This window comes from Channa argus, chromosome 18 (genome assembly GCF_033026475.1).
Source record: "Channa argus isolate prfri chromosome 18, Channa argus male v1.0, whole genome shotgun sequence".
In the NCBI taxonomy this organism is placed as follows: Eukaryota; Metazoa; Chordata; class Actinopteri; order Anabantiformes; family Channidae; genus Channa; species Channa argus.
The window spans coordinates 4268413-4288736 of NC_090214.1; the positions used below are offsets into that span (position 1 = coordinate 4268413).

Consider the following 20324-nt stretch of genomic DNA (forward strand, 5'->3'; position numbering starts at 1 on the left):
TTTTAGTACAAATAAACAACTGTAAACACAGAGCTGAAAGGCTTCAATTTCAAGCGGTCACATGACATCACAGCAGCCAATGCTCTATTGGGGTCAAAGAACAAGGTGCTGACCAGCTTGTGCCAGTTCAGCCTGTTTAAATCCCACCAACTACAACAACTGAAAGCCAAACAGGGATCTTCTATGTGGCTCCATACCCACCATTTTGCCTGTGCACATCGACTAGATTTTAGGTCATCTTAATTATACTACCAGCATTAGCCAGCAATGAGATGTTTCCAGGGGATCCTTTACTAATTATAAGCTTTGCAAACAAGTATCATTACACCCAAAACACAAAGTGGATGCAATGGCAACATTTGGAGTCAGTCAGATTGTGTATCTAAACATGCAAATATCATTTTTTGAGCGAGGAGAAATATTTTTTCAATAAATGTGAGGTGCATACTAGTGCATCATAAATACAAAAGTTATGATTTGAAGAAGGTCTTCTCAGGAGAAAAATGTACGTAGGAAATCAATCCTGGGCAACCTGTCTCATAACACTGGTTGTAAACTGCTGTTGTTAAGAAAAGAGAAAAAATTATGCTAAATTTAGGCACAAATGGACCCCACTGAACATGACCCAACTCTGCTAACAAGACTGGTCATATCACTAATTGTATAAATAGATATCTGGCGGCATGTTCTTCTCTTTTGAAAATGAATAAACATGAGTTAATTGACTTAATTTGCTAAAGCACATGTAATTAGTTTAAACACTGCTAAACTAAATGGGGTGACAGCAAATATTTAAAAGCCTAATATATACACAATAAATCTGTGTTTCCACCAATCTCTCTAAGCGGAGTACCCATCAGTGGATGACCAAACTGACCCAGGATACAAATTTGATAAGTTAAATAAAATACATAAAAAATGTACTGATAGTGTGCTGAGGTATTATTAGACTGTGTACCCCATGAAGACATGTTTTCAAGCGTACACCCGTGGGAAACTCCACACAGAAAGGCTGATATGACAGATCCTTTATTTTTAAACATGGTTAACTTCTAAGAAGTTATTTTCTTTCCTCTTTTACATTTCGTAAAGAGAACCTTTTCAAATTTTTCCATTACACAATTTCCTCTACAGCAAGTCATTTCAGTTTTCTGTATGCATTATGTTGGGGAACTTGGAACTGTTCAGAAGATGGACCTATGTGATGCCCTGTTTAACCAGCAGACACGAAACCGAAGGAGGATTCAGCTTTTATGAACATATCTGCTGATAGACAACACAACAGAATGAAAGAGCGACAGTGTCACAGATGAAGAGAAATCATTAGGGAGAAGTGCACAGATGTTTGTTAACACTTTGACAGACCAGCTTGTCAAATGGTATGCAAATTTACACTTTGCCAAATATTGACCCAAAATACACATTCAAAATATGTCATGGATCATTCATTTACTGGTTGAAAATCATTCATTTCACATTACGGGCTATTCATGTCATTGAAAAAACATTTTGTGCTGCTAAGTCTGCTTTAATATCCAGAGGAACCAACCAAGGAAAACAAATGTGTAAATGCGTCTCTGTCTCATTGTTTTTTTCATAATGAATAATAAAAGTGCCATTGAAAAATGTCGCTGCTCCCCCACAATCCAACTGCTGACAAAATAATGAATCTTGTTAAAATATTATACATCAATAAATCAATAATACTACTATTAGTTTAAATGAGTATCATTTCAAAATGGAAAACTAATACATGCACTTGATATTATACTCAGGAGATCTCAGAAAATGTAGTGTAGTAGCATTTAGAAGTGTGTCAGGATTTTTATTTATTTATTTTTTTTACAGCCTGGGTAAGTCAGTGGGCCTGAAACATTGCCATAAATTATAAATATCAGCTCAAGACATCTACGGTTTAAATATGGCCATGGTTAGCTGTGCTGCTTCACTCAGGATGGGAATTTCTTGTAAGACAAGCTTGAAAACTGACTAAGACCATGCACTCACATGACACATACACATTCATAAAATCTTTACAAGACAAACACCTACACATTGTTATTTTATACCCCAAACCACATGGTAATAACAATGACAAAATAAAAAGGTCCTCATTAGACGGCTAACCTTTCGTTATCACATGACCTCACTTAAACGGTCAAAACCATAGGCACTGTCCCCAAACCACCCACTGTTCAGCACACTACTGCTTAGGAGTAAGACAACCACGTCTTGGCAGCCAAACACTGACCTATATCTTTAGGGATTCAGATGGATCATGGAGCCATGGAAAAGCTCAAAGGCTCACTGAAAACCACTACACAGACAAATGTCTGGCAAACAGGTCAGAGTTCATCCATTAAGACTTCATTTTAGCCATAGCTTAAAAAAAAAAAAAGATGTTGCACCAGTTGAAACAAGTGAGATCCAGTATCGAATAAAGTGGTGGAACAAAGGTTGGACAGGCTTTAGCATGCTCACTTTTCACTTTTGTGAAGGATCATTACAGTGCAGATTCAGGAGATTTTTTTAACGGAGAAGGAAAGCTACTGATGCTAAGAACCAAAAGAAACAAACAAACAAACAAAAAAAAAACTGAACTGAACACAACTGAAAATTTGCTTTAAATAACTGGGGGGGGGGGGAATCAAAACCAGGAATATATACTTAAATTGTTCTTGCAATGTGAGCACAATTCACTTCTTAATCTTCAGCGTTTCATTTCTAAGGGTTTAGAGTTGCAACTTACAACTATTTTCTATGCTGATTAATGTACAGATAACTATCGCAACTTATCAACTTATTTGGTGTAAAAAGATCTCGACTGTGGAAAATGCCTATCACAGCTTACTAAAGTTCTTCAACAACCAACAGTTCAAACCCAAAAAAAGCTGGACCAAAGCTGACCAACTAATTAAAAAGTCAAACACATCAAGCACCTTGGTTTGTAGCCTACACCTGCTACAAGAAGGAAGCGGGATGGACTGGTTTACACTATAGATCTAAAAACCTGAACTAAGCAAACAAAGTGTGTCCAATATAATTGAATAGTTCAGATTTCATTGAATTTTGCTAAAAACAAACATATGCAATTCTTTCCTGCGAAACAAAACACACTGTGACAAAAATACTTGATCACCTCCCAGCTTAAGTGCATCAACAGACTACAAATGGACACATTCACACGAGAAAAGCCTGTGACAGCCACTGTTTACACAGACTCATTTCACAACAGGACATAATTTTCAAACTGGTTAGTGCAATACACCATTACTTGCAACTTCTCAACCATGTCATGTTTTTACGTCTAGCAGACTGGACCGTTGTAATGCTCTTCTCTCTGGTCGACCAAAATATGTCATAAACCAGTTCCAGCTGATTTAGAACTGCTGAGAACTGACAAGGACCAGAAGGAAAGAGAGAACACATTGCACCTGTTTGTTACACTGGTCACCCGTCAGCTTCCGTATTGATTTTAAAAAACGTGTACTTGTTTTTAAAGCACTTCAATGGCATGCAACAGCTTACCTGTCTAACATGTTTCTAGGGAGCAGTATGAACCAATCTGTGCTCACAGATCCTCTGGCAGGAGTCTTTTAGATGTTTGAAAGTGCAGGGCAGAACGTCTGGTGAGGCATCTCTTAGCTTTTATGTTCAAATGTTCTTCTGTTGTTCTAAGATCCTCAGTCTACCTGAGGATTATTTTTTCCCCCTTTTTGTTTTATCATTACCTTTGTATGTTTATCTAGGTTCGAATCAAAATTTGTTTTCATCATGTTTTGCTGGTCCAAATCCTTTATTCTTTTATCTTTTATGCTTGTCTTCACATACATTAGTCTCATGGTTTAATGTCTGTTTTTCTGTTTTATTGCTCTTGGTTGGTATTTCTTTAGTCATAAAACAAGTCTGTGTTTGCACTTGGTCTGGCATATTCTTTCTCCTACTCACCACAAGAAAAAAGAATCAGTTCAAAGTTCAAAGTTGGTAGAGGAAGAGTAAATTTAAACGGTCAAGTGAACTGTATCATTTAAGTAACCTCCCGTTTTGTAGAAACAGTCAGAAAATGAACCTTCAACACTGCAATACATTACAGAAAAACAAAACCCCCAACCAACATTTTATGTAGTCCCAACCTTGTTATTATCTCATAAAATTAAACCATTTCCTGTTCAACTGATCACTCACTGTGTTAGGTTTTAACAGGGCCACATCAAAGAAGTGAAAGTACAATTTTGTTGGGCTTTTACAAGCATCAAGGAAAACAACCAAAGGCCTAATCAGAACTGCTGAAAAACCAAGAAAACAAACCAAACTTACAATCGAATGGTTTATGGACTTAGGGTCTAACATTATATAGACAGAGTGACATTTTTGTGAATGATAAACATTTAAAAAAAAAGCTTTGCCGCTTAGGTCACAGGTTATGGACAAGTCTTTACAATCTTTTTGTCTCCAAAAGTTGGCGCAACAAACTGCTGGGCGGGTAAATCCAGTAACAAAACTACTTTGGCACTAGTGTGAGAAAAAAAAAGAAAACAACAACAACAACAACAAATAAACAAACAACACGGTCGGTCACAAATCACAAGGAACTAGATAAAAGCATGTGTTGGTCAACATTGAGTTTAACACCTCGGTTGAACCAGGCCTTGAACCTAATCTAGAAATTTCTATCTTGGGTCATATTGTCATCCCAGTTTGCATGTCATTAAAGCAAGGACAGCCTTCAACTACTAATCAGGTGGCAAATCTGTGTTACGACACGACAATGTCAACCATCAAATTCAAGTTGTTCATCTGCATACCTGCAGTGAGTGACTGTACCTGGCCACGCTGAAAGCTAATTAGCTATTTGGCAACTAAAAGCGGTCCAGCCTGTCCATGTCACGGCTTAATATAGCTGGGTCAAGTTGGTTTGGTTTTGCACAGTCAATCAATATACAATGGCGAGCGTGTCTACAGTCAGTTTTAAATTTGCAACCCAAAAACTGTTCCACTGAGGTGGAGCGTAACAGCCATAGGTGTGTTAAAAACCGCAACGCGTACTAGGATTTAATTCAGGTGCCTTACAATCGCTGAGCCACAGGCTTAACTCCGTTTTCACCCGAGCATTGTTTGGTGCACGGTTTCCTGATATTTCTCTGGGGCTGTTTCTCGTCTTGGCAGCTTCTGCAAGGGAGATGATTAACAAACTGCAAAAACAGGTCGACGGACGCGGATGGACCAGTTAGGTCCTAGAGAGTAGCCCCGCTTCTCTCTCTCGAAAATGTAACAGGATTAAAGTAGAGATTAGTGAAGTGGTGAGAAAATGAAAACGCCGATCTGTTGACGCTACGGCTCACTGTAGTGTCTGTAATCCCTTCTTCCCCGTCGCAGCGCAGAAGCTGCTCCGCAACAAAAGATGTGACTGCTGCGATTGCGCTGCAGCTGTTACACAGGGCAACATTGAGAATCAGCCGGACATGTCCAGGTCCAAGATTTCCATCTCTTATAAAGGACTGGGCTGCGCTATTTGGATGCTGTGGTGGTCCCGAGTACATGAGAAGCACTGCGCTAATGAGTAACGTTAGCAATGTAACGTCGAGCTGTGGATGTGAAAATACAGACATTTGAATCTCGCCACCGACCGAACCTCAATAAGAAAATGGTCGAGATAGTATGTAAACACGCAAGATCCATATGCGCTTTGAACTTCAGTGTTTTGCCAACGAAAACCGACTGAATTACTGTAAGATTCAGACCGGACAGCGCCAGAATGGCTCCTCAACGAGACTAACGTAACGTTACGCTAAAGCTAGCACTAGCGTTAGCATGCTGTGTGCGGCCCCACATACACAGAGGCAGGAACTTACGAAAACAAAAGGAGACTTACCTAAATTACCGTCCAGTCACGGTTTCATTTAATGATGCACAGGCTGTGGGCAAGGTGCTCCGATGCCAGGAATATATATTTCGGGAAGTGCTGGTTAGTGGTTTAATTGAGCTTTGCTAGCGTTAGCGGCTAGCGAATGTGCCCACTTAAAGAGCAACTCGAAGCTGGCCCAGTACGCACATTCTCCTCCTCAGCGAGCCGTCCTCAAGTTGTTTTCCCACTTGAAAGTGTTTATCTCTCCGATGCTTCTCAAACGAACTGCCCCGAAGGCGAAAACGCCAGATACCCGGCCCTTAACTGATAAGACTTATTGACACGGAGCATTAAATAAATCCAAAATGTCCACGACATTCAGCAAGGAAACACAAAAGGCAAAAAAAACGACCTCCGGCAGAGCGAAACCCTTTCCTCTAAAAGTGTGCCGCGCCCAGATGTTTTCACTCATAATTTCCTTCACTCGAATCATTTAAGATAAGAGCAGCGGCAGAGTCCGACTGAAGCCGCTTGGGAGCAACATGAAGCGGTAGGTTTGCTCGCTGCGACCCGTGTGATTACACGAAGAAGCAGGCTGTCGTCTCTCCAGCTTCACCGAGCCCCAGCGATAGAGATGGTGATGATGATGATGATGATGCTTTCACTGTCTCAGCCAGACACCCATAATCCCCCTTTACTTCCCCTAATCCAATGGTTTGACAACACTTTTCCTTTCTGATTTCGATCGGTTTAATTATTCACTCGGACTACAAACAAATAGTAGATAAAAATAACGTGTTAAAATAGAATCTGTATGTTTACATAAATGTTTGAGCAATCGAAAGCAGGTTGGCCATTCACGTCAAGTCACATTACCTAACATGGAATTTAATTTAAATAAAGGAAATTGTTATTTGTAGCAAAAAAACAAAAACAAAAAGATTCAATTCTTAAAGAAAATACAAAAAACAAAACAAAACAAAACAGCCTTTGCTGTCTTGGTGCGCCCTCTGGTGCAGGTGTAGCATTTCACCTTGAAGAAAATTTTAAAGGTTGCCTCCACTAATGGATTATTAAAAAAAAAAAAAAAGTTCATCAATTCCCACTGCAGTATGTGTGCTAAAAGACTTCTCATGGAAGGTTATTGGTATCATTTGTCCCAAATAATGCTCATATGTGCACACATTCTAGTTTTAAGATGAGCTGGTTGATGGTAAAGCTTTGCACAAACATTATGTAAACCAGACCAGAAAACAAAAGGTAACACCATGTAGCAAGATATATGCAAAACTTACAGTTGAGTGAAGGGGGGGGGGGGGGGGGACTAAATATGAAAGTCCCGAAAATATGCAAAGCTCTCCTTTCAAAATGCTGTATGGTAAAAGGGCATTTACCTACTGCCGTTCTTAATAAGAAAAGTAGTGTCCGCAGAGAAAATGCATTAAATATACAGGTGGGTGATCAGCTTTTCGCATAAATTGAAAAAGTGCTCAAACATTTAGGTCTTATTCTCCCACCGTAGTTAGAAATGCAATACTAGTAAGGAGGTGTAAATAATTACAGCTGTGCTTTTAATACTAATTAATGACCAAACACTCACGTGTGACTGTACATGTTTGGTTTTTCTGCTATGACAAATTTATTTCTCTTCTGCAGAAAAAGAGTCACAAAAATCATAAAGAGCATACATTTAGTGTAATATACTGTACACACGAACAGATGCCACCCTATAAAAATTGTCATGTAGAAAAACCTAAAAACGGTCACAATAAATAAACATTACAGCAATTTTGTACTGACATGAACGTGCATCTGAACTATTACAAATATACTTTGCTTTGATTAAAAACAAACTTTTGAAGAATAAACAACTTCACAAGGTTTGTGCTTCCTCCGCCCGAATCAGTCCCTTGCACCGAAAGAAGTTGTCCTGGCACGGCGCTCGTCCTAGAAAGGTTTCCAGCATCTCCATTCCATCCGCAGAGCCTCCAGCTTCCAGAATCACCCTTCTGTACTCTTTCCCAACCTGTGTTGGAATATTTGTACAAGTAATAACCAAGACGTTTTCCACGAAAATCTGACCAATTATTACAAATAATGATACTGTAGAATCTGTCACGCGTACCTTTGGATTCATAATGCCTTCCTTTTTAAAACGACTGAAAAACATATCCATGGAGTAGACTTCACTCCACAGGTAGCTGTAGTACTGACCATCATACCCTCCAGCTAAGTGACTGAAACTGGCAGTCATATTGGTACCTGCAGAGGAAAAGCTCTTTGACTTCATAAGGGCTCACTGGGAAGGCTCTCTGTAACAAGCCATTAACACATATCTACTCTGCCTGCTCACAGAGGACATTTATTGTACTGTAATTTGACTGTTTAGGTAGTTAGTTATTTATCATGGCATTTAAATACATACACAAATACTCTCAATAATCATAGCTGATAGAAATCTGCATATGTGTGTGTTTCTCTAATTGAACTACGACTTACCCGGTGTAGCGGGAACACCCAGGATGTCCTGGCAAAGCTTTGCAAACACCTCAGCTGTATCTGCACGAGGACTGGTGTGTAGCCACTGGTCCACTTTACTGAGGACTACTTGACGCAGGTTCATCATTCCTAAGGGCATAAACAATGCAACACAGTAACAAATGATTTCTAAAACAAAATCTGTTAGAGTGTTTGTTTTTGGTTTTTTTTAGGGGGTAAAACCTTTAAGTGTTCAACATTCAAGTCTTACCAGTGTTGGCTACTCTGGAGACAATCAGTTTCTCGAGCAGATTGTCTGGGATCGGTGTCCCGTGCTTGTAGTGGCGAGACATTCTTCTCAGAGGCTCCTTCTCCCAAACCCAGTTCTCAAGCATCTGGGAGGGCACTTCCACAAAGTCCGTCTCCACCAGGGTTCCACTGAATTCTGAAAAAGTGGTCTGATACGTGCACAGGAGAAAGCTCAGGCGTTCTCATTCTAATTAACATACAATTTTCAGTATTCAAATACAATCAATCTGCTGACGGTGTGCACCTCGTACCTTGGAGCAGAGTTCATGCATAACATGACCAAACTCATGGAAATAAGTCTCCACTTCATGGTGTTGGAGGAGAGAGGGACAACCATTTCTGGGCTTGGTAAAGTTGGCCACCATAGCTGCAACTGAAAGCCTGCGTTTCCCATCAGGTCCTTTGCAGCCAGGCTGGAGCCCAAAGCAGGCGGCATGGCCATACTTTCCTTCCCTGGTGAAAAATTAGCACAAATTCCATTACAAGCGACTTGTATCAGATTTTATGCCCGTACAGTTGTAAGGATGAACTCAGCTCTATAACTATAGACACACATCCTCTACCTTGGATGCAAATCCAGGTAGAACTGGCCAATCTCCTCCCCTGTTTCAGTGTCTCGGGCTGAATAAAGCCTGACATTTTCATGCCACACTTGAGCCTGTTCCACCTCAGTGAACGTGAGACCCAGCAGCTCCTGGTAAATACCGAACAGCCCTTCTGTCACCACGTCCAGTGGGAAATACTCGATTAGTTTGTCCTTGTTCACAGCAAACTTGCACTGCTCCACTTGGTTCATGTAGTAGGGCAGGTCCCAGGCATTGATCTGTCCATCGAACTGATAGCCCTTCATCAAGCACTCCTTTTTCTTTAGCTCAAGAATGTATTTCCTCTCCTTGACTCCGATAGGCTTAAGTGTTTCATAGAATCGATCTGTAAAATGAGTGAGGAGTGGGTCATGCAGTTATTTCTCCACACATTCAGCCCCTTTCCACTTTCCAAAATCTGATCACAGCTTCCATGTGCCTTCACGAGGCGTATGCAACACGCACAGTGTCCACATTTCCCCATTTCTTGTCTGTTCCTGCTCTTCCACCCAGCTGTCCACTAAAGTTTATTTTTCTAATGCAAATGTGTCTTTATCTGACATCTAACGGGCACCGAATGTTTGCATGTGTGCATGCGTGCAGGACAGGTGACATGTCGAAGGGGTCATCATACCTAGGAAGTCACCCACATTGCTTGCATTCTTGGCCATGTTAATCTCCAGCACATAGTTTGCATGGTTGCTGTAACCAAGTAGGCCTGCAACTTTTGCCCTCAGCTCTATCAGCTGTTCAAGGATCGCCGTGTTTTCCTGAAAAAGAGAACGTTAGAATGCGGAAAACTTAGAACAGGTGTACGATGTACCTATGATCAGAGTCCAGTTACCTCTTTACACCTGCTGTGAAAAGCAGTTTCCATCTTCCTTCTGGTCTCAGGATTGTGACATCTCTTCATCAGAGGGTGGTAATGGGGATATTCAAGTGTCACGATATACTGCCCATCTGCTGTTTTATCTAGTCCACTGAGATAGCTTTCAGCCATCCCAGCTTAGGAGAAAACAGCAATGTAAGTAACATAACTCATAACAGCAGGCAGTCCGTCACACGGAGTTCGAGAACTGCAGATAAGCTTACCCAATTCATGCTCAGACAATACAAGAAATGTATTGTCTTCATTCAGATTCTTGTTAAACTCTATTGATAGTTCGCTAATAAGCTTGGAAGTTCTTTTTATTTCCTAGAGAGAGGAAAATAGCACAGTCAAGAGCGTGAAGTCAGGCAAACGACACACAAGCAGAAAGCAAAAAAAACAACAAAAAAAAAGGGTCTAAAAATGATTTGTCATTTAATATGACCTCAATATTAAACACTTAGTAGAAATATCAACTTTCTGACAGTTTTAACCTAAAAACTGAGAAAACTTATCCTTGTAAAGTAGAATTCGTGGCAGTGTTGCTGTATTTGACTCAACTAAAACGTTAAAGATGCACTTTGATTATATTACAACTGTTCTATTCAAATCTACTGTAAATGACCAAATATTACCTCTTGTATATCTTTTGACAGGTGCAATCCTTTCCTCTTGCCTAATGTAACAAGTCTATCTAAGAATCGCTTTTCTTCAGGTGAAATGTTGTCTTGGATTTTCTTCTGTAAAAAACAAAGAACACAAACACATGTTCTTATACAAGGCAGAATATCTGAGCTGCTTTGCTAAATGTAATCGCATGTTTATGTTGTATGTCGGTCAGCCAGCCTGAAATAACATGTGGTACTGGCTTCCTCCGATGAGATCACATTACATTTCTTTCGCGGGCTAAATTAAAACCCGTGCAGGGGTCAAATGGGTAAAGTATCCATGATCCTGACTGAAAACACTGTCCCTGCACATCTATCATTGGTTGATTTCTGACAGAAATGTAACATGATTACACATATAATAAACACATTTGCGTTAAATTCCCAACCTCAGGTTTAATTTGCTTCAAAACCCTTCTCTTAAATGGTTATGTGTATTATCTCTGCGGACTAGTGGCCTGATTGACGGACAGTTTTCCCCTCGTGTTGCAAGCGTCTTGTATATTTAAATGTGAAATGAGGCGTACCTTCAGGGCGGTAACTCGCTCGAACACATCTTCCCTCATGCTGATCTCCACATCAAACTCTGACAGTTTCTTGTCCGCCTCTGTGCTCGCTGCCCGAACCTCCTTAGATGGACAAACATACTGGGGGAAATCAAGAACATGACGCGACGCTAAAAAGAACAGAATAGACACAAGGGACATCGTGAATGTTGAACTGGGATTTGTCCAACACAACAGCCTTTATGGAAAGGAAAAAAAAAAAAAAAAGCTGGGGTTATTGATTCTTTTTTCCTCAAAACCAACTGTCTCTCTCATCAGGCACTGAAGACATAAATCTTTAAACACGTTTATAGTCATATTTTTGAAAAATAAATCATCCAGTAATTTCTAAACTATAGTTTTCTAACAATATTACAGGTGAAAAACTGCCTTTTCAGCAGGGGGTGAATAAACATTTGAGGATCTATAGTGAGTGTTTACAGCAATACAATGTGGGACTGACTCAAAATAAACTATAGTGATCGTTCATCAGTACTGCGGTGGAGCTCTGTGGCACAGAGACATAAGACACTGATCAACCACAACATTAATACCACCTGGTGGTGATGGACAGGGGTCAGGGTGGGCACTCTGACCATTATGCAGTTCTACAGTTGCATACAAAGCTTGGGCTGCATTACATTGCGTTTATTCTGGCTTCTGTCCAGCCAAATATTAAAGCCACCACTTGCCACCATTTTATTGTTAGTGTGGGTCTTTTTTAATGCCAAAACACAAAAAGACTTCAATTTTAAAGACTTACAGGCATAATCCAGCTTGGCATTAGCCAAGGCTGTCAGGGTGTTTTCAACAGAGACATCGTCTATGTTTAAGGATCCTACGTCATCATAGACCTTCTTTACTCTGTTAATCAAGCTGTCTGTCTCGGTCCTCATCTCATCCGGACACAGGTCCCATCTCAGTGCGTTTCTCTTATTTCCTGCCTGAGAGCAGTTTCTGGCAGATGCAGACCTGTTCTGGATGGTCATTCTTAGGATATGTTTAGAGACCCTGTAACAGTCAGATATTTCAGTTTAAATTCTCAGTAAACTAAAGTATCACATTTTTTGATTTCCCGTTTGAAAGAGTTTAGTTAGAAACACGCAAAAGATGCAAAACTCAAAAATGCTGAACAATGACCTGAAACTGACTTAATGAGGTGCAAGCAGCCAAAAACAGACACAATTACACACAACAAAAACAAAAGGTGAAATGACCACAAAGAGACTCAAAATGGCCCAAACAAAAGGGTGAGGAGAAACTGCCCCTGTCTGTGCCCAGCAAACCATGTTCCGATAATCCATTCATGGCCATAACACCACCAAGATTAGGCAATACAGTTTTTGATGTAACATTTAAAGCATGCTCTGCATTTGGTCCTGATCGGGACACTGTTCCATCCCCACTCAGTGCTGTTGCGGAGCATGACCGTGAAATACGTCACCAGTGCAACAAGGTTTCCCCTGCAGCATCGGTTGACAATCCTGGTTCTCAAGGACCCAGGTGTGTTCAACCTGAGACCGCCACTGGTTCAGAATAAATGTCAAAACGTGGAATAATTTGCAGCAAACCCTTAAAAGTTTTTGTTACGTGCGCTCCAGAGCAGGAAATGCCTGCTTTTTCTTATTTCTTATTCTCTTAACAGGTAGTTGAAGGTGAAGTACAGAGGATTTAGGAATCATGAGCTGCTTAAAGTGGGATAGTAACGCTCATCTGTCACGCTGCTTTTAAACAGCCGTTCATACCTGCAAAACGATCGATACACTGCAAATCTTAACGCACACATGCCGGCGGTGTCGTGTGCAAAAACACTTTTTCCTTCCCCTCTTACTGTAGCTCAATCCCAATAGCAGGAGCGACAGTAATCTGTCTCTGTCTCTTTCTTTCCTTCTCTTTCCTTCTCTCTCTCTCTCTCTCTCTCTCTCTCTCTCTCTCTCTGTAGCATGTGCGTTGCTTTTTAGTTCCGCTGTCAACGCGCAGGCGCCGAGGAGGAGGAAGAGGAGGATGCGAGCAGTCCGACACAAGCCCACATGACGCGGTAGCAGGAGGCAGCTGGAGAAGAGCTCAGGTAGGTGGGCGGAGGTGGGATGTGGGGAGTGGGGGGGGGGGAGACACACTTAATGACATCCGTTGACACAACGTTACATATAAACTGAATTCCCAGTGTTTTCACGGATCAGAGGTTGTCCTTTGTGTCTTCTGCTCTTTTTGTCCTGTCTCTTTAAAGGAGGATTGATGCCGTTTTAGCCTCCATCACACAGGCTGCACACACGAGCCTTGTGTGCGCACGATTACAGACAAGCCTTTAGATATTACACCCAGCCGCAAGTGTCACTGGCTGTATTGGCTTTAACACACTGGATTCGGGGAAAATCCAAAAGCTGCATGTGGATTAAAAACACAGCTCGTCTCCCATTGTGCTATTACATCACAGCTTCTGCATCACTGCATTTACGTGTGTCAACACACGGGAGGAGTAGCTGTGCAGGACCTAAATGAAGAGAACCCCGCGTGGCGTCAGCACGTGATGGAAATAACAGGCAGCGTCTGCAAAGCATTTCCCACAAAGTCAGCTTACAGCAAACATGCTGTTCGTTTTTATGTTTCATTTTCATTACAGTGGGAGTCAGATAGGAGAAAGCAGTAAGCAGTAGCCTGGATTCCAAGGGAACAATGATATTTTTTTTTTTTTTTTTTTGCTCATAAGTTAGAATAATTCTGCTTTAATGAAACTATGCGTTGTCTTGGAAACAAGAGCCAAGTGTGTCGTCAGCATCATCACTAGTAGTTATTTGACATGTGGATAATAAGGTGCCGTCCCCTGTGGTAGTAATGTGATTAGATGAATAAAAGGTACTCGGACCATTTACTCAAGTAAAAGTATAAATAACACAATGTAAAAGTACTTTGCTACAAATCAAAGTTAAAACTGTAAGACCAACAAGAGTACTTTGTATGCAGAATAGCTCATTTTACATTAACGATATGATGATATGCATTAAAGTGATAAGAACTTCAATGTGGCACTAAAGTCCTATATCATTACACTATATTTTGGTTTATTAGTCTAAAAAGGAACTAACGAGTGAATGAGATGTTTCAATATTTGTCAAACTGTATATTTTTTGTGTGTATACATGGCCCATTAGTGCTGTTCATGAAGGGTTAACATGTAGTTAATTTGTAACTAATATAATAATAATAATGGGTCATAATAGGTCAGTACATGAAATAATGGCCCCGAAGCTTAGGTGATGGATTTCTATTAAACAATAATACCACAAGAAGGTTGTTTCTGAGTAAAAAATATTTAGAAATGGAATCTAAGTTTGCAAATCATCATGTGTCCATATTACTTAGCATAAAGAAAGGATAAAGTCAATATGAGTGATGACGTGATTAGCTAACAAATGATCATTGTTGATTAACAGTTACTGCATACATTCATTCACAGCATATATCATCAATGTAGCTGGAGACCAGTTACACGCAGTAGTGTGGGCTTCTCTGGGCCTTCAGCTATCACTGCAAGCACTTATAGTACACTTTCTATAGTCAGATGCAGAGATTTACAGTACATGTTGTTGCATGACTCATCTGTGTATTAATGTGGCAAATGAAGCAGAGGTTATTTGTGTTGGATGGAGGGTCATACGACGACATGTAGCCTAGGTGTTGATGTGTGTTAAAGAAGAAAAAGACAGTGACCTAATCTTTTCTTAATAGAGAACAACTTGTAAAACAATTCCAGTAAAAATTTAGCATCAATCGTTGCATTAAATCATCGTGAGTCATGTCTTTTTATGCATTAATTAAATGTGTTTTGTACCAGGACTATAAAGTGTCACCCACTTAATTACTGTAATAATGTCGTGATCGGAGTGTGGGTGCCTCTCTTGTTTCTCTTCCTGTGCCCAGCAATTTCCAGGTCAAAATGGCAGTGGAGAAGCGCCTGGCGTACTCTATTGTGCAGTTCCTACGAGATCAAACACATTGCGGCGCTTTGAATTCTGATGAGCAGGAGAGTCTTGAAGGTAGGCGGACTCACTTTCCTGTCCACATCAGAATTAACTTTATGATTAAATTTATGATGTCAGTTCACCGTCAGAGCAAACACGGGGACTAGAAATTTAGGGTACGATTTGCAGTATGTGCGATGGCATGTTTCATCCAGCGTGATGGACAGGACAGTTTAAATTTCAGCAAAGTTCTGACTCACTGTGATAACTCCAATTGTTTAGCCCTTATCTTTAAATGTCACAAATGTAATTTATCTCTGGCACTATCTGACACACGCATTGCTGATCCTCCACCACAGTTGCGATACAGTGCTTGGAGACCACCTTTAAGATCAGCTCCAGTGACTGCCATCTTGCCGTGCCACAGCCTCTGACAGAGATATTCCTGAATTCTCTGCTCAAGGTGGGTTCTGCACAGACCCGGAGACCACAACTGAAGGGACGTCATTTCATTTGGCTCATTTGAACGTCATCAAAAACAGACATAACTAGAAGTTTGATTAAATGTTGCATTATGCCCCTTTCTGATGCCAATTTGACTTGTCAAATGCTACTTACTTCCATTAAGGAGCACACTGTCTCATTAGGATTGATTTACTGACCCATCTACATGCATCACCATTATCAGTGCTATTAGTTCTTTCACTCCGGTCAAGACAAAATATCCACCACAAGAAAGCCACTAAAGTGTACAATCACTGTTGACTCAGTAGTAACCAACACATGTAACTTGACTTTCCGTAGAACGACAACATAACCATACCAGAGACGTCCCCGTCTCCAGAAGACATCGAGCGAGCAGAGCAACTAAAAAATGAAGGTAAAACTAATAATAATAGCAGGAACAATGTCTAATTCAGGATATTAATTGCATTTAGATATATATTGACCTTTTCAGGCCTGTGTATAACAGAGATGGGACAGATGCAGAAAAACGTGCCTGAGCTGTGTTTTAATTAACTTTGGTTTTAAATGATGCGCTGCCTCGGCTATAACCCATGAATTCAACCACATCATCACAGGAGCTAGGACAGGTTGGAGTCTGCAGCTTCTTCCAGCTTGTGGACTGACATGTTTATACCATCATTATTCAAAAATGTTTTATACCGTATGTCTATTTACCATAGCATCAGCAATATTGGAGCTGGGAGACTTGAAGGGTTTATCTGTGGACTGGAAGAAAACTTTGAAGCTTTGGAAAATTTGGATTTTCCATTTTTCTATTTTCTGTTTTTTCTGTTGTCTCTTATAAGACTAAAGAGTGAATCGATCAGTTTAGAAATTAATAAGACATATTATATGAACGTCTCTGTCTGCTCAATTATTAATTTATTTCTGGATTTTTTTTTTTTTAATTATGCTAAAAGGCAAAAACAACTTCATGGATATCTACAGTCATTCAATGTGTGAACAATCTCATATTTATTTTTTAGGGAACAATCACATGAAGGAAGAAAACTACAGATGTGCGGTGGAGTGTTACACAAAGGCCATTGAATTGGACCTAAGAAATGCTGTGTACTACTGCAACAGGTACAGTATAGACAGCAAGTAATGTGATTTCACATCTAACTTTGTATTTCGACAGTAGTGTGGTCCACGGATGATTTTGGTACAATAGCAGATACAGTAAACTGAACTGAGTAGGAAAAGATGATCATGATCATGAGCTGAATATTTGATCAGTATAACTGAACATTTAAAATAAAACAGCTGATGAAGGTAAAGTCTCAACTGAACACTTTGCAGGGCTGCAGCTCACAGTAAACTGGGAAACTACACAGAAGCAACTGGTGACTGTGAGAGAGCCATCGGGATTGATCCCACCTACAGTAAAGCATACGGGCGGATGGGGTGAGTTCAGTGAAGGTCACTTCCCCGTGTTTTATTGAGCCTTCGACCTTCGGAGGCCTGTCAGTTAAAACGTGTGGCCCTCTCCTTTGTGGCTCCAGGTTGGCGTTGACAGCAATGAACAAATACTCAGAGGCCATTTCCTATTTCAAGAAAGCTTTGGTATTAGACCCTGAGAATGATACCTACAAATCCAACCTGAAGATTGCAGAACAGAAGCAAAAAGAGGCAACGAGTCCTGTAAGTTTTTTTCCTGCCAGCCCTTATTTTGTTAAGCAAGATCACGTATGTCCGATACGGCTCACATACACTGCATTATCTCGTTGTGACTATTTTGAGCTTTGTGTGTCTATCAACGTGTGCCACAGATAGCTGCTGGATTGGGATTTGACATGGCTAGTTTAATCAACAACCCTGCCTTCATCAGCATGGTAAGACTCCAAATTTATTAAGTATATGCAATGGATGCAAGCGACATTAGTGTATCTGCTGGAGTCAGGTGTCGTATTCTTGTTTTGCTTTTCCCTAATTAGTCCCATGAGTGACAGTTAGCCTGTTAGTGAACGAGAGTTATTGTCTAGTGGAAAAGGACCTGGTGTGGCCCTGAAGGATGCACACTTTTAAAATTATGACCCATGGGAATCCCTGCCAGGCCAAAGCGGCTTCTACAAGCGTGCTGACGGTTTTATAGCTGCAACAATGACAAACACATCTAAATCAGATGGGCGCCTATGTTCATTCAAGGCCCACAGCACTACATCATAGGTTGTTTCTCTCACTAAATTGCCAGTGTATTAAGAAGTAAATCGACCTTGTAACGCGCCGTGAGAGACGCGATGGGCTTCAGCGTGATTTGTGTTTACAGGCTGCGAGTGTGATGCAGAACCAACAAGTGCAGCAGCTGTGAGTCTCAAAAGTACCTTATTACATTCAGGTTTGCTTAAAAAGTAAAAGTGTGAAGTGGCAGTATTTCATAAATACTTTGAATATACTGTGCTGTAACTCATTGTCACTGTGTGGTCAGTATGTCAGGAATGATGTCGAATGCTGTCGGGGGTCCTGCAGCGGGAGTGGGAGGACTGTCAGACATTTCCAGCTTGATTGAAGCGTAAGTACACTCACCTCACAGTAAAAAAGGATTTGGTTAACTGAATCATTATACATTTTAAAGAGTTTCATGTGACTTCTCTGTTATTTATGGTGAAATATATTAAAGGAATAGATTCAATCGTATTGGAAAACACTACTCAGGCTTTAAGGTTAATTTAAAGCTACAAAACTGTTTTAATGTTTTAACATTTTACTTGAGTATATCCATTTTCTCATACTTCATACTTTACTACATTCGAGAGGTAAATATTTTCCTATGTCTATGATTCAGATTCAGATTAATAAAAAAAATATATTGTAATAATGAGACTTTTGTTTAACCTCTATTGTAAGTTCGCAACCCATCAAGCAGTAAGTAAAGTAATTAAAACTAATATTATTCTATTCTAACATAGGATCATCACAGTAGTGAATAAGGTTGTTAAATAAAGCTCCATCATTCTTAGCTCTAAAATTCAAGTGATGGACATGTTAATGTATCATTATCCAATCCGATAATGTATTAATTTCTGTAAAATAAGTCATTCATAATAAAAGATTGTACTTTTGCTTAAGAATTTTTGATTGCAGGATGTTTTCTCATACTAGAGTATTTCTGCACTGCTTTTATAGGATAGTAATTTCTCTGTTGTTTCAAAATAATGTTGTGGGTAAAGACGGCTTGAAACCTTTAAATTGATGTGACACGTTGAAATTGCAGAGCCCGAACATAGTGGGAAATACAGTGTTTCCTCTTCTTCTTTTGACAGCACTTTATTGCAGGGAAGCCAGAAAGGAATTTGCTTTCTTTCTTTGTTGTTGCGTCTAATTTAGCTTTCCAGTCTGAAAAGATAAGATTAGATGGGGGGGGACTCAACTTCTTCTCATTTTGCTATGTGTGAGCTGTTCAGCAGGTAAACAAAGTTGTCTCGTGTCTCTGTCAGGGGACAACAGTTTGCCCAGCAGATTCAGCAGCAGAACCCAGAGCTGATAGAGCAGCTGAGGAACCACATCCGGAGCCGCTCCTTCAGCGGCAGCGCGGAGGAGCACTCATGATCCGCTCAGGTGTTCTACTTTTAGATTTAAATGAAACCCTATCTGACCACGTAAAACAAAAGTCATATAATTCCCAACATGCATTACTTTCATTTTAGCCACTCATCTTTTCAGAGGGAGGGCAACCATACGGCGCGATTACAATCTCTACACCCATTTCTTAGAAGTCCCCGGCAGAGCTCGACTGAAGAGACGCGGATGGGGGTTGAAGGTACTCGACTGCGATTAAAGGCCCTGGAGTGGAGAGATGAGGGCCTGGAGACTGGACCATGAGAGGAAGCATCCTGCACATTTAGAGCAAAACATCTTATAAATACTTAATCATATAAAAAAAAAAAAAAAAAAAAAAGCTAGTAACGCATTCAGCCCAGTGACAGAACACAAGTTTAAATCTTTCTTCAGAGATCATGTTTTATATGTGCTGAAAATACTGCGCTCTTCATGTTTTGAGTTGAGGATCCTTCTGACCAGTCATGATAAATAGAGGGTCAGGGAGGAATGTACTTTGACAGCATTGCAGGGAGCAATTTCTGCTTATGCACATAGAATACACATAGGATGCCAGATTTACCTTGTTTATATTACATCCTGTTTATATTATTTTTGTACACAGAGCTCACTCGACTTCTTTACTGGACAGTGGTTACCATCCAGTCCTTGAACATGTAGGACTCACATCACTGCTTTTCAATGAGTACGACGTAACGTTTAACTGTATAGGAGTGTTAACAGCCTGCATTATGTTGTTATTGCACTTTAGCAAGAATAAATATCCCCTTTAATGCTATTTAATTGTTCAAATTACTAATACTGACACATTCACATTATTTTGCATGCTTAAATCTGGTATTTGAGATCAGGTACTTAATGGAAACAAATAGGTCTGCTGAGGAATCACAATGTTTTGTCTTAAACATGTGAATAAACGTCTTGAAATTCAACCAGACTCATTCGTTTTTTGTATTAGTAGTACCACTATTAAAAAAGGCAAAAATGATTTTAGGGGAAAGGT

The 20324-nt window shown here is 40.1% G+C and overlaps 3 protein-coding genes across 13 annotated transcripts in view; 1 reads left to right on the forward strand and 2 right to left on the reverse strand.

The window, feature by feature from the left end:
- Positions 1–6013, reverse strand: part of erbin (erbb2 interacting protein) — a 43258-nt gene extending 37245 nt beyond the window's left edge. For 6 of the 7 annotated variants that reach the window (XM_067484440.1, XM_067484438.1, XM_067484436.1 and 3 more), the window contains exon 1: positions 5873–5937. The gene's annotated coding sequence lies outside the window, so the exon portion shown is untranslated. Of the gene's footprint in view, positions 1–5872 lie in introns of all 7 variants that reach the window. The other variant, XM_067484435.1, reaches the window with a different exon arrangement.
- A 616-nt stretch (positions 6014–6629) lies between these two features.
- Positions 6630–13225, reverse strand: nln (neurolysin (metallopeptidase M3 family)). 2 transcript variants are annotated; one of them, XM_067484443.1, is made up of 13 exons: positions 13043–13225; positions 12061–12308; positions 11280–11428; positions 10720–10824; positions 10309–10411; positions 10061–10221; positions 9851–9986; positions 9196–9562; positions 8884–9085; positions 8595–8781; positions 8345–8473; positions 7971–8107; positions 6630–7871 (listed from the first exon to the last, which is right to left on the reverse strand). In XM_067484443.1, the coding sequence occupies exons 1-13, from the start codon at positions 13081–13083 to the stop codon at positions 7719–7721; spliced, it is 2118 nt and encodes a 705-aa protein (XP_067340544.1). In that variant the 5' UTR covers positions 13084–13225; the 3' UTR covers positions 6630–7718. The 2 variants fall into 2 exon arrangements, with proteins under 2 accessions (XP_067340544.1, XP_067340545.1); XM_067484444.1 differs by lacking the exon at positions 12061–12308 and having other exon boundaries at positions 13043–13198.
- A 21-nt stretch (positions 13226–13246) lies between these two features.
- sgtb (small glutamine rich tetratricopeptide repeat co-chaperone beta) lies at positions 13247–20253 on the forward strand. 4 transcript variants are annotated; one of them, XM_067484451.1, is made up of 12 exons: positions 13247–13365; positions 15216–15331; positions 15616–15719; positions 16061–16136; positions 16750–16849; positions 17066–17170; positions 17269–17407; positions 17536–17598; positions 18033–18070; positions 18192–18275; positions 19201–19321; positions 19411–20253. In XM_067484451.1, exons 2-11 carry the CDS (start codon positions 15232–15234, stop codon positions 19310–19312), a joined length of 921 nt encoding a protein of 306 aa, XP_067340552.1. In that variant the 5' UTR covers positions 13247–13365; positions 15216–15231; the 3' UTR covers positions 19313–19321; positions 19411–20253. The 4 variants fall into 4 exon arrangements, with proteins under 4 accessions (XP_067340552.1, XP_067340553.1, XP_067340550.1 ...); XM_067484452.1 differs by having other exon boundaries at positions 13251–13365; positions 15226–15331; XM_067484449.1 differs by lacking the exon at positions 13247–13365 and having other exon boundaries at positions 19427–20253.
- The last annotated feature ends 71 nt before the right edge of the window (positions 20254–20324 follow it).

What these genes read in the sequence shown, in the direction of transcription:
- sgtb (XM_067484451.1), top strand. Translation starts at nt 15,232, where the DNA reads ATGGCAGTGGAGAAGCGCCTGGCGTACTCTATTGTGCAGTTCCTACGA. An exon ending in AGAGCAACTAAAAAATGAAG is followed by an intron (nt 16,137 to 16,749) that starts GTAAAACTAATA and finishes TTTATTTTTTAG; the next exon opens with GGAACAATCACATGAAGGAA. An exon ending in ACCCTGCCTTCATCAGCATG is followed by an intron (nt 17,599 to 18,032) that starts GTAAGACTCCAA and finishes TTGTGTTTACAG; the next exon opens with GCTGCGAGTGTGATGCAGAA.
- nln (XM_067484443.1), bottom strand. Translation starts at nt 13,083, where the DNA reads ATGTGTGCGTTAAGATTTGCAGTGTATCGATCGTTTTGCAG. An exon ending in ATTGTCTGAGCATGAATTGG is followed by an intron (nt 10,222 to 10,308) that starts GTAAGCTTATCT and finishes TTTTCTCCTAAG; the next exon opens with CTGGGATGGCTGAAAGCTAT. An exon ending in CAATGTGGGTGACTTCCTAG is followed by an intron (nt 9,563 to 9,850) that starts GTATGATGACCC and finishes CTCATTTTACAG; the next exon opens with ATCGATTCTATGAAACACTT.